The following is an 18,707-nucleotide window of genomic DNA, read 5'->3' on the forward strand; positions in this document are numbered from 1 at the left end:
AAATGAAATGAGACTTCACAACAAAGTCTCCATGAAGCCAAATAAATTCATCAGACTTAGCACCCAGGAAGATTCTTCAGTGAAAAACAACTTACTTCCGTCCACGCTGAGTAGCGCCAACCACCTGTGTAACATTCTCCTGAGCATTTTTCCTGGTTGCTTGGCTTGGGGTCACTGCTACAAAAGCTGTCATCTACCTTCTCAGTCATTCCATCTAGCCTGTTGTATTTGACACAGTGGATGTCTAATGTGCGATAGCCCATGCCACACTGGGCACTGCACTCACTCCTACCAGAAACATGCCACCTGGGAAGAAATAGTTGGGGGGTGGTGAGGAAGGAAAATATCATTTCTATTAAGTACATATGTATTTATACTCAGAATGTATGGATAATTGAGTTCTTTGCTTTCCCCTTAACTCAAATTAAGTTCAAAGTGACAGTTTGTTACTACAATCCCATTTTAAACCAAAAACTTCATGTATTTCTCATGGCTGCCAATGTAAACAGAAGTCATAAAGTGATAGGCAGGGTCAAAGACCTCAAACTTTACACAGTCAATATGAAATTCAAGTAACCTAGAGGGAAAAAAACAAATTCAGTAGAGCAACAAAAGCAATTTTATATTTAAAAGATTTATGCAACCCATCATTTCATTCAATAAGCAGGTTGTTTGCAACAAAGAATCACTATTGGGAACTTTTCCTAGGAAACTTCTTTATGTGGACCTGGGCCAGAGAGTTCTCAATGACCACTGTGTATATTAATAATAGAATAAATGTCTTGGACTTTACTGTGAATTTCAAGTATACTAAACTTTATACTTGCTACTATGTGACAAAGATCCTTCAAAACACAAACTATAATTGTATAGACTAATAGACTATATACTGTCAATACAACAACAGTTTATGCAACTTCTATAGGTGTTAAGAAAATGTCAGTTTGGGGCTGGAGCAATAGCAGAGTGGGTAGGGCGTTTGTCTTGCATGCGGCTGACCCGGGTTTGATTCCCAGCATCCCATATGGTCCCCTGAGCACCACCAAGGGTAATTTCTGAGTGCAGAGCCAGGAGTAACCTCTGTGCACTGCTGGGAGTGACCCAAAAAGCAAAAGAAAAAGTCAGTTATATTATCCTTTTCATCCTGCCTCCCCCACCCCCAACATCTTATCTCTGTTGCCATGTCTGATAACATATATTCTTTTGAATATATCCCATATATTCTTCTTGGTTGTGGTGGTTGTGGTGTTCCTTGAGGATTACACATCAGGTTCCAGTGTTCACTTATCAGCTCTGATACTGTTTGCCGTGAGGCCTCACTCATAGCCATGGTGCTTGCCAGGAATTACAGTGAGGCTGGCACATTTCTGGCTATGACTCAACTGGGAAATTTCTTGGGGTGTGGAGGAATCACAGAGAGCAGAGCTGCCATGACTGCAACTGAGGCATGTGGGTGATGCCAGGGATTCAACGCATAGCTTCGTGCTTGCAAGACAGCTGTTTTGGACACTGAGCCATCTGCTGGCCTCTCAATTACATGCTTTTAAAGAAATTTTTAGAGAAGTGTTAGGCATGCAGTAGAGTTGGGAGGAAGACACCGAGATTTCCTATATACTCAGTCCTCACAAATGTTCAGCCTTTCCCATGAAACATTAACGTGAATGACACATTTATTTGAATTGGTGAGCCAATACTGACATATCATCATCTTAATGCATTGTTTAGATTAGCATTCATTCAATATTGCTTATTCTATGAGATGAAATAAACATATTAACACTGGACTTTCCTGAAAATTCTTTGTGCTCCACTGATTTCTCTCTCCTAGCTTTATGGTTAGGCACTTTAAAAGTGGATTTGATGGGGCTGGAGCGATAGCACAGCAGGTAGGGTGTTTGTCTTGCATGCGGTCGACCCATGTTCAATTCCCAGCATCCCATATGGTCCCCTGAGCACCACCAGGAGTAATTCCTGAGTGCAAAGCCAGGAGTAACTCCCGGACATTGCCGGGTTTGACCCAAAAAGCAAAAGAAAAATATTTAAATCTAAAAATCTTTGTCATATTTAGTCTTCAGTATCTACCTTGAGCTTTTCTTGACATACTGTATATGTGTGTCAAATTTCTTGCTTCTTTTAATTGCCCACCCCTATGCCCAATTTGGTTACTATTTAATTTTTTAAGCTACCCAAATTTAATGCACAACAAATAAATGAAAGAATATATTGTTGGTAACATTTAACATTCCCTAAAGGAAGGCTGTTTTGATCATTTTAATGAGAATCCACTCTTAACTGTTACCTCTCTACTGCTCAAAAATTGGGCGATGTGCCAAATACCAACACCCTAGCAATTCTTTCATCTACACCTGTCCAAGAGAACTTGGTGGAGGGAGAGAAATACTCACTAAACACTTATCTTGGAATTTCTCACAAATGCTCCGAAGTGGGTCAGAGTTGACCTACTTTTACATTTGGCATGTAAAGTGGACTACTGAGATTTTCCGTGGTAGTGACAAGGTACCAGAAGGATTTTGTTCTAACTGGAACATGATAAATGAGAGACTGAAGAACAGTGCTTTATCTCATCCTGTCAAAGTTTAATCTGAGCAGGCTTTCACTTCCTTAAGGAAGTGAGTCAAAAATGAGGATCAATTCAACAGGGGCATCTGGGACTTTAATCTACCCTTCAATTCTCAGCTTCCATACCTTGCCTTCTTTGTGGAAAGGTTACTTTCCATCCTGGATAAGGGAGGCCCGAGACCTGTCCCTATAAGAAAGCACTAGCAGCTTGGGCTGGAAGAGCATAGTAAGGTCTCCTGGATACTTAGAAAAGATTCTTTGGGGGGAAAACCCTATGCCAGTTGTATTGACTCTGTTCTATGTCTTCATGGAAAACATAGTCCTTATTCACAGATAATAATTTATATACGGTTTAGTGCACTTAAAATTTAAAATTAAAATCTCCCAAATCTGAGTAGAGATCTGGGAAGTGTTTGTGGAAAGATCACAGAACTGCCTGAACAAAATTCTTCTCAAAACACTATCCTCTCTCCTTTTCTCTCCCAGAAGGTCTGAACTTCTGTATTTTTAATTCATTCAGTTCATGTAAGAGTTCTATTCGCCACCTGAAATATGAAAACATTTCCATATTTCAGAAAAGTAATGTATGTAATAATACATTAGAACAAAACAAAAAACTGTATGTCTGTCTGGGCCAAAGCAGGATTGTATGTCTGAGAAATTGGAAGACAACTGGATTAAGTATGTCTCTATAATGCAGAATTCCCAAGAGCTTTCAAAAATGTTGGTATTGTGAAATTCTACATAGCATAGGAGATAATGGGTAGATCTTCTAAAACATTTTTGTTTGCCACAAACCATCTCCTGGAATCAGTGTTCTACCATCAGATTTTAGGGGAAACTTCATCAGTAATAACCCTCTCTCCAATTTTTAGTTTAGGACACAGATACTCAGCCAGCAACAATTAGTTAAATTAGTGTTTCTCAGCCATTTTCTCTTTTCAGTCATGTCTCTTTCTTCTTTACTTTCCACCTCTTTCATGCCCCCCTTTACTCTCGTGTCATGCCCCTCCCATTAATAAGAATTTTCAACTGTGACCCTGTCAGAATATTGAAGAGGTGAGGTCTATGGCCCTGGTCCAAATTGCAAGTATAGTGACTATGAGGTTGGCAAAGAGAAAAAAAATAACTTCTTCCTTAGGTTTGGTTTGTATGCTGCATGTTTTGCTTCAGTTGAAGAATTGTACTTGTTCAGTCATCTATAAAAGCAACTATGATGTGATTCTGAATGCTGACAAACATGTTCTATTTTATTTCAGATATAAGCATGCACCATCTACTTATGAGGCACTGCACTTCTAAATTCCTTTTTATTCCCTTTCAGTATTATTATTATCTTTTTTTTCAGTATTATTATTTTAACCATTTAGTTTACCACTGCAACCACAAACTCTTATACCTAACTTCAGGAATAAATTCCTCTTAATTTCTCTTTAATCAGCCAGTGGTGCTATTACAATCCAAACGTTTTCCCTAAACTGCTGTTCTCATTTGGTTTCATAGGAGTTTAAGTATTCCTGGAAATCTGGATATCTTTAAAATGTGACTTTTTTCCAAATGGAGAATTTAGAAGACATTCTTTGCTATACCCACTAGGTGAAATGGAAATATTTTAATTCTTGGTTTTCCCTGGGTTTTATGAAAGAATTTTAAATAAAATCATAGGATGAACTATGGAATCAGAAAGATGTAGGTGGGAATATGAATTCAGTATGCAGGATACTTAACCATAGTGAGCCTCAGTTTTCTCTTCTGTGAAATGTGGTGAAACAGGTGCATTTCACAGCACTACTAGGAAGATAAGCAAGGAATGCCTGGCATGTAACACATATGAAAGGCATCAGAAAAAAGATGCTGCTGCTTTTGTTGCTCTAGTTATTACCATCCTGCTGACACCTTATTCCCCAGGCAAGTTCCAAGTACTCTGAAATTCCATGGGGATCAATAAAACAAAGTTTGGCGAGAAATACAATAGAGATCTACCTAATTCCACTTAAAAAGTCTTGAGGGTTTGAGCTATCTTTCAAAATGTCTTCACATTGTAAAGTGTGCTGTATTTTAAATTTTATATCTGAAAGATGCCAAAGCAGGATGAACTGTGTAGTTCCAGCATCCTCGCTAACAAAACTGTGGCTCATTTTTGAAATATGTTTGATGGGGGAAAAAAATAGTTTCTGAAAGTAATTTCTTAAACTAAGAAGTCAAACATTATCCCTATCTTGAAATAGGTTCTCCTTGGTGAAACTTTCAACAGGTTTTAGAGAATATTATTTAAAAAAATGATTGTTAATGGAATTTCCATTCCCTTCTATTTAGTATTTCATAGAAACATACTCTTACTCAGAAGACTTTGTATGAATGAATTTGCCTTCCTCAGCACAGGGAGTTAGTACACTGGGTAGGGTTATGCCTTGCACCATAAACTCAAAGTTTGATACCTGGCATAGCATATGGTCCCTCAAGCACTTTCAAGAGTGATTCCTGAGCACAGAGCCAGAAGTAAGCCTCAAGCACAAGTAGGTGTGGCATAAAAATGAAAAATATATTTTAAATTAACTTGTCTTCCTTGGGATTATAAGAACAGATCTAGCATCGAAGGAAGGGATTCCACAATATATAAAGTTCTCATAGAAACTGCACCAGCCCAGTCTGATTCATTCAGCCAGTGGAAAATGTCAGCTTTAAGGGTCCAAGAAAGGTGGTGAACAAGAAATGGCAGAAGGCTCTTGAAGGTTATCTTTCTTCACATAGGAAGAATTACATAGAATGAACATCATATCAATGAATATTACATCATAAAGACCTAATTTAAAATGAAAATTATTTCCTCCTAGGGATAAGGAGTAGGAACTGAGGAACCAGACATAACACTCTGGAATCCTGCCACTTCACAAAAAAATGGTGTGAGTGAGCAATTTTCTTAGCTTCTCTTGGCCTCTGGTTTCCTTATGTGCAAAGTATGATTGATAATCATATCTATCTCATGGTGTTTTCTCAGGAATAAAGAGTGATAACAGGGAGGTATTGGAATTATAATATGCTATTGATTACATTCATAGGTTAATTTTAGCTGTATAAGACAATAAAAAAGAACAATTTCTTCATAGATGATTGGCATTGAATGTTGTTACTTTCAAGGATCTATTGCTCTCCACAGAATTAATATAAATAATTAATATTTACCATCATTAATAATTGATAACAGAACATTCTATTCAATAATAGAGGACTGATCTGAAAATGTCAACTTTCCCAATATATTGAAGTCATGCCTCAGGAAATCTAGCCAGGTTTTTTCCCTTCTGGAATATATGTATCTTTCTTCTCTCTTCTTACATTTCTCTAAGTAAATCTCTTGTAATAAAACCATTTTGCTTCACAAAATAAGAAAAGGAACCTAACCACCATTCAATGTTTCTTCCCTAAATTGTTGTGAGAAATTAAGTATAACAATTGTCTAAGTATTTTTCAAATACAGCTTAGCTTTTACTATAGTTGATCTTATTCAACTGGTTGAAGCTCTGGGTTTATATGAGCATTCTCAATAAATTAATACTGGTGGTATAAAGACATTCCTTTGAATATTTTGGTTTGTGTTTTCTTTCTACAATGAATATTATCAATGTATTTGACAATGCAGTGAGTAAGCAGATCAGTGACACTGGGGAAACAGGTTGAGGAGAAGGGTAGAGAGAGCCATTCCAATAGCCTCCCTCTGACTCCCAAGATGGGCCTGACTAATCCATCCTAGCACTCCTCTTTTCTCTCAGAGATTCTAGGAGGGTCTTATATTTGACCCCAGCTTTATAGGCTGCACTATCACTTGAGAGCATTTGGCATAGGGATATGGGAACGGCAAAATATTTAAATATTCACCCTGCTACTTATGAATAGTGATGCCTTAACAAGTTCTTGTAGCACATTTTGCTAATAATTTCTCTCTTATAAAATGAGGGAAATGCATCAACTCATCGTGTGTGCATTAAATTGACCTACAGACCACACAAAGGAATGTCTAGACTAATTAACACCCAAATATGACAGTATTACATAATCAATATTGCAGGTAGCAAGAACTTTTTAGAATTGTCCTTCTACTTTTCATTTATATACATATAAATCACTGTATCACTGTCACTGTCATCCTGTTGCTCATCAATTTGCTAGAGCAGGCACCAGTAATGTCTCCATTGTGAGACTTGTTGTTACTGTTTTTGGCATAACGAATACACCACGGGTAGCTTGTCAGGCTCTGCCATGTGGGCGGGATACTCTCGGTAGCTTGCCAGGCTCTCCAAGAGAGACGGAGAAATCGAACCCGGGTCGGCCGCATGCAAGGCAAAGGCCCTACCTGCTGTGCTACATTGCTTTTGTTTTGTTTTGTTGGTTGGTTTTGATTTGGGGGCCATACCCTGTGGTCAGGACTTAATTCTATCTCTTTACTCAAGGATCATTCCTGACAGGCTTAGGGAGTGCCAGGGATCAAATCTAGGTCAACCTGCGTGTAAGGCAAGCACTCTACCTGTATAAGGCAAGCACTCCACCCATTTACTATCTCTTTGTCCTGAGATTTATATTTTTTAATATTCATAAGTTTTTGCAAATCTAGACATCTGTACATAAATTTGCTTCTAGTTCCTCCCCAAGCTCTACCTTAATGCACTGCAACTTTCATATCCATGAGAGTATTGGGTAGACTGTCTGAGTAGATACAAATCTGTTTTTTAAGGGGTACAGTTTCTTCTTTTGTGTTGATTTCCAAACTATTATATAACATTGGACTCTCTCATAGTAATTATGCAGCAAGTTGTGAGGATTAAATATGGTACTTTGGCAAGTACCATACACCATGAGCTATTTTTAATTTTTAGGAGAAGAACAAGAAACCCACAGACATGTGCCTTAGATAATCAGTTTCAGCAGGATGAAAAGCTGGCTAAAGCGTATGTCACAGACAGACAAGAAGAGAGGATTTCATGACCGACAACCCTTCCTTCCATTCTCCCTTGCTCCAAGAGCCTCAGAACTCCACAGCAAACACTGGCCTTACCTCAGGTCACAGTCTGTGCCGCAGGGCTCAGTGATGGGTTCTGGCTGGGGCAGCCAATCACATCTTTGATCAGAAACTGTAAGCTGATCAAATTCCCGGGTGCAAATGGGTTTTCGTTTCCGCTCCCCTAAGCAGAGAGGAAAAAAGAAGAAGCAAAAAAGAATCAGGGAAAGTAATCTACTCATAAGCTCCTTTTACAAGAAACCAGGTCAGCATTTTCTGATATGGGTTAGATAGTGAATATTATCTGTTTTGTGGGCCCTATGACCTTTGCATAGCTACTCAACTGGGCCATGACAAGCCCAGAGCAAAGCAAATAAGGGTTTAAAAAATGCATGTAGCTATAAGTCAGCGATGGATTAACTGAGCCCACTCTTATAATTTGTATACACTCAATTTGAATAAGAGGAAACAAAAGAAAAAAACAATGATAGGATCATGAAATCTATGTCCTTGAAAAAAAAATCAGTGTGGCAGGGCTGATTTTTCTTGGCTTCATATGAGTGGAAACTTCCAGCATGAGGCAACCTACTATACCCTGAATCCCTAAAAAATCTCCACCGGGGGCGGGATGCAGAGATAATACAGAAGGTTCTTGCCTTGTACAAGACCAGCACCACATATGATCCCTGAGTACCAGCAGAAGGACACTCTAAGCACAGGGCCAGGAATAAGTCCTGAGTACAGCTAGGAATGGCCCAAGACAAATAAAAAAGCTTGATTTTGTGGCCCTAAGTGACCAAAGAAATTCAGTGATAATAGTACAGAGAATGTATATAAATATAAAAGGTTTATAGTTGCATGCATTTGGATGCTTTATTTTTAAAAATTATAAACACCCTTTTTAAAAAAATATAACTCATTTCATTTGTATGTGAAGTCTAAAACAAAAGAAATGAACAAAAACCAAACTTACAGACACAGAGAGTATTATGAAGAGGAGGGGAGCATGAGCAGGTGAAAAGGTACAAACTTCTAGTTCTAAGTCCTGGTAATCTAAGATACTATCATTAAACAGCATTAATAAATATATTGAAAGTTGCTAAGAGAGAAGATCTTAAGAGTTATTGTCATAAGAAAAGAAATACTACAACTGGGAGTTGATATACTAACTAAATTTATTTTGGTGATCTCTAATGGAAACACATCAAAACATATACCTCAACTTATACAATACGTCAGTTATATGTCCCTAAAACTGGAAAGGCAAACCACCCAAAAGAACATTGCAAAAAAACAGTGTGAATGCAAATACCTTGACAGAGTTTGCTGCATGCCTGCCATGGGCCATGACTGTTCCAGTAAAATTGTTGGGGTTTGTCTTCAATTGGAACATTGAAAGAATACCGCACGTCAGGGTTGTATAACTTTCCCACTGACAACACCTAGGTCATGTAGACAAAACAGAAAGGATGTTTGGAGACTTGATGATTCCAAGTAAAAGAAAAAAAAATAGTGGACTCATGGCCAAGATTTTACCTGGAGCAGAAGTTCTTCTTCAAGGCGATCGGTGGAGTTAATTCTTTCTACTACATTGTCAGAACCACTATATTCTATCACAGTATTCCCAAAACGAATTTCCTTCTTGGACATTGTGACAACAAAATCTCCATTGAGCAAGAATTCACCACTGCTGGTTGATAAAGCTGTAGATAAGCAAAGAGGATTTGTGATGTATTGCTAATAACTTACTGCTGGACATACAAAATGAATGCAAAAAACACAAAAAACAGGTAGAGGCTCAAATATTTTTTTTACCACTTGCAGGCTATGGGTCCTTAACACCTACCATCTCTCATGTCTTATTTCTCTATCTCTAAAATGGAGATTAAAAAATAGCTGCCCTTTAAGGTATCTTGGAAAAGTGACATATATTAAGGTCCTAATTAGTCAGGGGTTGTATACATGCCCCGTAGTTACAAGATTACAGGTAGAAAGAAAGGTGTTATATTTAAAAACATATACTAGAGAAATGAACTAATCTCACATGCATCTCACACTGTATTCTATAGTTGGATCTACAAAATATTAGTTTTCTTTGATAGATGTTGAAATCTAAAAATTGTGGCACATCAATGTTATAATGTGCTTTTTTCAGTAAGGGTCACTGAAGTGGACAACATCCAATAAGGCTGCAAAATCTTACCACCAGGTCTTCTCACTCTGTCTCATCTCTTTCCCCTCTGCCATACGATATATAAAAGTGAGTATTAACTAAGATACTGCAGGAATGACATGCGACTTCTAAGGCCAGGTGGAAGGCACTGTGCTTTGGTTTTGCTCCTCCTTGAATCTACCTGACTTTGAGAGAAGCTTCCATGTTGTACGGCAGCTCAAATAGCACCACTGAGAGGCCAGCGACAAATAGCAGTGACGAAAGAAGCCTTTGGCTACCAGCATCTGAGTGAGGCATCTGGTAAGGCAATTCATCAGCCCCAGTCAATCTTTCAGTAGTACACATAGTCTAAACTGCCACCTTATGAGGGTCTTCAAGCCTGAAACACCCCCAATTGTTCTGTTCCCAAGTTCCTGATACATAAAATGATAAAGATAGTACATATATGCTGTTTTCCTTTATTGTGAAGTGATACAATTTGTTGTTACACAGTAAACAGTGACTAATATACCTAGCAATACCTTTCCTTTCACTTTTTTTAGGGGCATGTGTTCTACCCCTTGGGCCACACTGCAGTCCCAGATCATAGTCTGCAACCCTATCCCATAGTCAGTATAGATTCCTTGTTTTCCATTTTTAGCACCTGAACTTTTCTCTATAGCTTTCTATTTATATATTCTTCCCCTAAATAAGAATATTAACTCCATGAGGGCAGACATTTGGGAACTTTCTTTTTTTTACTCAGTACTATTATACTATGGCTTCTACAAAAGCACATGAAAGGTGCTCAATAATTATTCTTCCTGGATGAACGAATCTATTGCTGCTCTTGCAAAAGATGAAAAAAAAAACTGGTTGGGCTGAAAAGTTATGCTGAACTACTTGATTCAAGTGTTCAATATCAGCCAAATGATAAAGTGACCAAGTTAGAGCCATGGAAACTTAATAAAGGGAAAGAAAACAAATAACAAAAATAAGATGTGATTGTTGCAGAGGAATCATTGATCAGTATGCCAAAGAGACTAAGGGGGCAGTGAAGAAATACTCAGAAAATTTTCATGAAAATAAACCTTTTTTTGATATTACTATTGTAAAATTCAAGTTTAAATGAAAAATATACGCTCCACTATCAGGTGATCTAGCTAGAACACTCAGTGGAGATATTTATCATCAATTTTAATCTGCATCCTCCAAACCTAGGCATGACTGACATTAAGCTATAATTTTGTCAAATGTAATAGAATAAATTTATACTCCTACCTTTAATTTCTTAAAATTAAAAATACCAATTTTGGGGGCTGGAGAGATAGCACAGTGGGGAGTATGCTTGCCTTGAACTCAGAAAACCTGAGTTTAATCCCAGAATTCCACATGGTCCCTGAGCACTGCCAGGAATAATTCCTCAGTGCAGAGCCAGGAGTAAACTCTGAGATTGCTGAGTGTGGCCCAAAACAAAACAAAATAAAACAAAAATACCAGTTGTATCTACATCACTTGGTGCTAATTCTAAAATTTTGCTTAAAATCCTACTCTGTTTTGCCCAGCGCCAGTACAAAATTTTAGTCTTATTTTTAAAAACTATTTTGTTTGGTCCTATACCACTGATTTCTAAATGGCGACTTTTTCTGACTTTGGGGCACATCACAGAACCAGAATTCAGACCTATTAAGCTTTGAGCCTTGAATAACATTCTAGAAAAAGCCTCCCATAGATATATATTTAATATATATATATATTGCTTTTTGGTGACACTCAGGAATGCACAGGGGTTACTCCTGGCTCATGCACTCAGGAATTATTCCTGGCAGTGCTTGCGGGACCATATCGGATACTGGGAATTGAACCTGGGTTGGCTGAGTGCAAGGCAAACGCCTTACCCACCATGCTATCACTCCAGCCCCCCTTATATATGTTTAGTTGCACAAATTTGTAAATGTCAGCAGTGAGAAGACCCTGAAATGTGTAGGCCATATATTCAGGTGAGTAAAAGGAACAGGAAAACTTCACTCAGAAAGGGCAAATAGGTTTCATCCCAGGCACAAATGTTAACCAACTAGTACTAGATGCATAGGAAATGATGCAAAATAGAACTCACTGGCAGCAGAGTGTCTCACTATTTAAATGCATCTGTCTTGGCTGTGGAATGGGGACAAGCAAATATGGCTCATGCACTTGCTCCATCCATCCTGCCTTTCACTGATGTAGGCGATTCACTGTCTTTTCACTATCAGGGCTAGAAACAACAGGTATGTAGAATAGACTGAGAATTAGGACACGTAGGTATATCCTTATGTAGAAATTAATGAGAACTGTACTGAATCCCTGAATGTCCTCTGTGGTTTAGCCGCTACAGTCCTGGCTTTCCTGCTCATGAGAACCTCACAGAGTTCACCTTTTGGACACAACGTATTGATGCAACAACCATGCTTTCTGAATCAGGAATTAACTCTATTGATTTTTGCTTCTGATCCCACACTCAGTTACCAGAATTCCCACCAATTTGGTCCCCAAAGAAGAATAAGATAAATTCATTTGAAATTGTAAGAAAGAGTATGGGGGCAAAGAATCACAGCTTTTAAAGGATAACAAACTTCTGAGCTCAAAATACTTTGAGACCCGCCTCAGTATAGAATTTTATTGAAACTCTTCAACATAAACACCTTATACCTGATAGATCTTATTCTGACTGCCCTTTCAGCCACATCATTCACCTTACCAATAAACTTTACTTTGCAGTCACCTTTCTTCTCCAGACCAGACACAAACACCAGGCATTTAAGGGAAGTGATTCAGTAAGAATTTTAACTCCTTCAACTTTCTTTTTATTTGATGTTCAATTATTTAACCTGTGTCTCAGTCTCTTCTATATAATGGGTTGTCTGTGAACATTATGGAAGCTAGTAAACAGAATGTCTTTATTTCACTGTCTCCTTATAGAGGTGTAATTTATATGCACTTAAACATTATTATAAGCCATCCCCAAGATCCAATGACTTCCAACCATGGAGGTCTATTTCCAGAGCCTGTTAACCATGACATTTTTCCAAGAAGGAAGCTAAAGGATGTCTGTTGAATGAGTGAAGGAATTCCTACTCTTCTTGTATTGTACTGATAGGGGCCATGTATGTGTTGTGACAAAGTGTTTTAACTTTTAAATGATAAACAAGGACCTGAATAGAGCAATGTTTTAAAATGCTCTTTCATAAGCTCAAAAAAGATCCTGGCCCATAGTAGGTGTCGCCCCAATAATGCTGAAAGAACAAGTGACTGATTGAACCCAATACCCACAACAAGGAGAATAGATGAGTACAGTTAAAGGGTTGTTTTCCATCACTATGAACCTCTGCTGACCTCATCCTCACAGTAGCTGCTGTGGAGTAAGACCCCCTGGCCCTGAAGGCTGCAGAAGTCTCACTGGGTCACTGACTAAAGACCATGCTGTTTCTGTGGCACTTCAGGCATCCTATCCTGAGGCTGCCTCCTAATATGGGTCACTTACATGGTGATGGCAGGATGTACTGCCAACACAATCCCCCAGTCCTTTCAAGTAAAGTCACATGCTCACTCCCCAGCTAATGCTTCACTAAGTGGGGAAAATGAGATGTCACAAGGCCAGTTGTGTAAATTAAGTGATAATCCAATTTTGTTTGTATTCAAAGAGCAAGAGTCTATGCTTGGTTCATTCAAGAGTTTCTTGCCAATGGCTCCAGGCTTCCTCTCCTGCTTATACTGACTCAGATCATTTCACCCTTCACTGCCTGCTCCTTGTCCCAGCAGACAGGGAACAGGGCGTGAGATAGGTGTCCATAGTGAAATGGAATTCCTGCCTTATCTTGAATGGAATCGATGCCTGTCTTTGCATTGCCACAATTAATCTAAGGCTAAGTATTCTAGAGTGAAATAAGTATCACCGAAGTGACTCCTCTTTCTCCACAAGAAATATGAACATGGTGGTTTTGGGTGCAACTTGGCTTTAACCCAAAAGGAGGGAAGGAGTCTATGTGAAAGGACCCCCTTTGATGGGGAGTCTTTCTGCTTCAGTACCTTATGAAACAAATAGTTTCCTGAAGAAAAAAAAAGTCTTCTGCCCAACCTCCCACTAATGGGATTAGAGGAGCTAATTTCCTGGGTTGGTTTCTCCCCCATTTCACCCATCAGAGCTGGGTTGCTCAAAGGCCCTCCCTCCTGGAAATTGCTCCCTCCCCAAAACATGCAGAAAGACCTGGTTTGGATGCCCTTAAAAAGAAAAGCGGGGGTGGGGGTAGGTTGAAGATTGCTTAGCCAGAAACAGCTGTCACCAGCCTCTCTCGGCAAGGCTACTCTAAGAACATCCTACAGCATTTGTTACACCTTCCCTCTAGCCAAGAGTAAACATCTGCCCAAACAAGAGTTGATGACTTTGTATTCTTCCTAACTTGTTAAGAAGTCACTGTATAAACTGAAGGATCTGATTTCCTATCTTTGCTTGCTTAGTTTTTATTCCCTCTAGAGAAATGTTCTTTGCCAACAGAGAACTTTACCATGATATTCAATTTAAGAGTTAAGTGTGCTTCAGATTGCTGTCCCATGACAAACTTTCATTTTGTTTTTGTTATGCTTCGTTTCAGTTTTGAGGCCACACCTGGCACTGCTCATGGCTTATTCCTGGCTCTGTAATCAGGGTTTACTCTTGGTGGGTCTGAGGGGACCACATGTGGTGCAGGGATCAAACCCAGGTCAGCCATGTGCAAGGCATGTGCCCTACCAACTGTACTATCTCTCCACACCCAGCATTCATTTTGATTCATTTCTCTGCAAGGAGATTAAGACAACTCCAGTGAGGAATAAAAGGTTATCAGTAGGCACTCCTAAATTCAAATGCCTGACCTGTATAGGTTATATTGAATTGAATTGAACTGAGGTCACTACTTGGAAGATTATTTTTCCAAGAAGGAGAAGAATAGGAAGACTCCTCCCATTTGAGGAGAAGAAAGGAGCAAGTCAATATGGTTTTTGGCTCTCGGGAAATTAATTTATAAAAGAGGGTGCATGCAAGGCTGCTGGATTTAATTAGGCAGCAGCATGGCTTCAGCAGTCATATGCTCAAATTTATAATGAGTGCACAAAAGAGAATGCTTGACCCATTTTATACAATGATGGAATGAGAATTGTAGGATTCCAAAAGAAAAAAAATGTAAAGAGGGTCCTCATGAACCTTGTTAATAGTCACATAAAGTCACCACTCATTTATATGTTAAGCGTGGGGAAAAGCTAAAACAGCCATTGAGTAATTGGTTCCATGAGACAACTTTATGGTCTTTAAAAACAAAAAGATGATTCTGTAAATTTCCATGGTAATACCACTCCCATTAGGCACATAATCAGGAGTTGGTTAAGACAGCAATGGTTGTTCAACAATTTAGCAATTATTTATTTAGATATATCACGTGTAGGCTTTATTTCAAGAGCATGACATAGTAACACAGCCTTTGTTGTTGTTTGGGCCATGGACAGCAATGCTCAGGGCTTATTCCTGGATCTGAACTCTGGGATCACTACTGAGAGTGTTCAGGGAACCATATGAGGTGACAGGGAGTGAACACAGGTTGACCGCATGCAAGTCAATCAGCATACCCTCTGATTTATCTCTCCAGCCCCAAGACACAGTCTTTAACCTTAAATTTTAGTTCTCACTCAAATGATGCCAACTCCATCCTTTCCATTGTTCATGTGACTTTGGAGTTCTGTCTTCCATGCACCACATTCAATGCATCAACAAATCATGACTTCACCTTTACAAAAGATGCTCTGACGACTCTATTACAAACAACTCTATAAATCACAGTGTCTCAACAAACATCTTTGGTAAAAAATTTAAAAAGATGCTCTGAGTTTTACCACAAACCATCACCTCTGCTGCTTGGGGCCAAGCCACTGCCATCAGCCTCTCTCTTAGATAACTGCAATAACTTCCTTCTCAGTCTTTCTGCTTCTACCCTGTTCTTTTTCTTCTATTTTATATTTTAATTATATTATACTATATTTCTTTATCTATATTCTCCTGTATAATAGCTAGAACACTCCCTTGAAAATACTAATGTGATCAGGTAACATTATTCCTTGATTAGAACCTTCTACTAGCTTTCCACATCTCTGATAGTACAAGCCATTTCGTTGGTTAATGTGGTCTTATATGATTTAATTCTGATACTGATGAACTACTTTTAGGACTCTCCTCCATGAATTAGAAGGTACACACACACACACACACACACGCACACGCACACGCACACGCACACGCGCACACACACACACACACCAGCTGTTCCCGCTAAATGGACCTCTCATGAGAAAGTCTGTTATCTTCATTTCAGTTCATATATTTCAACATCACTGCTCCCACGTCACCTTTGGTATCCCAAAGTCCTTTATGTCACTTTATATTCTAACAGATATATTCTTGTCACCTTCTAATCTTAACTCATGTTTTTGCTTTTTGTCTACTTCCACCAAAATGCTTAAAGATCCATATATATGTATATATATATATATATATATATATATATATATATATATGCACACATGTTCTCTTTTGCCCATTCTGCCTAGAGCAGTGCCAGCCACATCTTAAATAACTGAATAAATGAATGAAGTTGAACTCTAGAAAATACTTTTAAAAAGTCATATATATCCGGCCGGCCGGGTTTTCGGCCCGGGCGCCCATGCCCCTGCAGAGCCGGTGGGTGTGGAACAAGCGGGAACCAGAGACAGCTTTAGGAATTGGGGTTCCAGCAAGTGCCTGCACCCATGTATGGAGACTGTGAATTAAGCCTTTGCCCCACGCCGGCTAACGGAGGAAAGAACCTTCCTTCTTGGTCTCTCTCCCCTCCGGGAGAAGGCGTGGTGTCCGACATTTTGTGGGTCCGTTGAGAAGGTATGAACTTGGTGGCGCGGAAAAAAAAAAAAAAATGTGTGCTTTGAACTTGAAACAGCCGCAGGATACAGAGCCAGCCCTAGTAGGGCCCGTGCTCGGCTCCGGCCGGCCGGGTTTTCGGCCTGGGCGCCCATGCCCCTGCAGAGCCGGTGGGTGTGGAACAAGCGGGAACCAGAGACAGCTTTAGGAATTGGGGTTCCAGCAAGTGCCTGCACCCATGTATGGAGACTGTGAATTAAGCCTTTGCCCACGCCGGCTAACGGAGGAAAGAACCTTCCTTCTTGGTCTCTCTCCCCTCCGGGAGAAGGCGTGGTGTCCGACATTTTGTGGGTCCGTTGAGAAGGTATGAACTTGGTGGCGCGGAAAAAAAAAAAAAAATGTGTGCTTTGAACTTGAAACAGCCGCAGGATACAGAGCCAGCCCTAGTCGGGCCCGTGCTCGGCTCCGGCCGGCCGGGTTTTCGGCCCGGGCGCCCATGCCCCTGCAGAGCCGGTGGGTGTGGAACAAGCGGGAACCAGAGACAGCTTTAGGAATTGGGGTTCCAGCAAGTGCCTGCACCCATGTATGGAGACTGTGAATTAAGCCTTTGCCCCACGCCGGCTAACGGAGGAAATATGTAATTTCTGGCAGAATTTTCCCAGGACTTTATACAGAAATCCAAAACTTAACATTTATAATTGTCATCAATGTGAAAGGGTTCCATTTGAACAGGTCAGACTTGGGGGGAAACTCCAAATAATAACAGTAAGTTTTTGTTGAAATATTGAAGGTTCTTAATGTAACAGCCACCTCTGGACTATGAGCTAAGCAAAAGCCCCACGCTGGCTAACGTGGCGTGGAGTACACCATACTATGAGGCGCAGGAAGGGGAAGAGGGGGAAAAATTAAAAAAAAAAAAAATGGAAAAGGAAAAAGAGAAAAAAGAGAGAGAGAGAGAGTTATGTCAACTATAGTGAGTTTTGTGTTGAATTATGGAATGTAATCAAGGTAAAGAAAAAAATGAAGTGAAATTCATTAGTTATACAGTAGGGGGTAGGGGGGTGGGGGCGGGGGGCAAACTGGGGTTTCTGGTGGTGGAATTTGGGCACTGGTGAAGGGATGGGTGTTTGAATATTGTATAACTGACATATAAACCTGAGAACTTTGTAACTTTCCACATGGTGATTTAATAAAAATTAAAAAAAAAAAAGTCATATATAAACATACTTGGTTAGCATGTTTGACTAGATGACTATATATGAACAATTTCATGCAGGAATTTTAAAATATAGATGCGGGTCCCAAATATATTTTAAAAATACTCATTGATTAGTTGAATATGTCTAGATATTTAGCTCTAAATAGGTTGCATTCTGATGGACAGAGTTTCCACGTTCGCACAACAAGATAGTACATTCATTTCTTTAAGAAATTGATGGCCCAGCAAGACTGTCTTAATTTATGCTTCATATAAGTATAAGCTGTACAATTTTTATGGCTAGAAAGGGGTTAATTATGTAAAATAGTCAATTGAATCCTTTTAAATCTTTCCACCATTGGACCTTCTTTTAGTAAAATACGACTGAACAGTGTCAGGGAGATAGCTCAATATAAAGTTTCCCTTGCATAGATGAAGCCTTGGGTTTGATCCTTGGTACCACAAAAATTAATTATTGAATAAATTTCATAATAACTTAAGATAGTATCTAAAATGGTAAGTGGAATTGGGACTTAGTTAAGGATACTTGAAAACTAGAGAACTGCTGTTATATTGTGGTATAGATAAAAGGAATAGGTATAAGTTGACTATGAGACTATAGTAGCCATGATGAGAGGTGGAGCATAAACACATAAAGTAACAAGATAGGACATTCTTAGAATGACATAAGAAACATATTATCACTACAGGAGTTTTGGAATGATCAGGCATAACAAATTAATCAAGAAACTGCCTGTGGTCTGTTATTAGAATCAATAACAAAAAAGTTAGGTAAAAGGTCCAAATAATAGAACAGCAGGTTGGGTGCTTACTTTGCATGTATCCAGCCTACTTCCAATCTGTGGTACCA

At 39.1% G+C, this 18,707-nt stretch overlaps 1 protein-coding gene across 1 annotated transcript in view; it reads right to left on the reverse strand.

The window, feature by feature from the left end:
* ADAMTS9 (ADAM metallopeptidase with thrombospondin type 1 motif 9) overlaps positions 1 to 18,707 on the reverse strand; it is a 182,776-nt gene that overhangs the window by 99,805 nt on the left and 64,264 nt on the right. Inside the window, exons 17-20 of the mRNA XM_004612779.2 lie at positions 9,110 to 9,276; positions 8,886 to 9,015; positions 7,631 to 7,757; positions 96 to 306 (exon numbers count right to left, since the gene is read on the reverse strand). Of these exons, the coding sequence (XP_004612836.2) occupies positions 96 to 306; positions 7,631 to 7,757; positions 8,886 to 9,015; positions 9,110 to 9,276 (635 nt within the window). The remainder of the gene's footprint in view (positions 1 to 95; positions 307 to 7,630; positions 7,758 to 8,885; positions 9,016 to 9,109; positions 9,277 to 18,707) is intronic.

Source organism: Sorex araneus, chromosome 4, assembly GCF_027595985.1.
Source record: "Sorex araneus isolate mSorAra2 chromosome 4, mSorAra2.pri, whole genome shotgun sequence".
Lineage (NCBI taxonomy): Eukaryota > Metazoa > Chordata > Mammalia > Eulipotyphla > Soricidae > Sorex > Sorex araneus.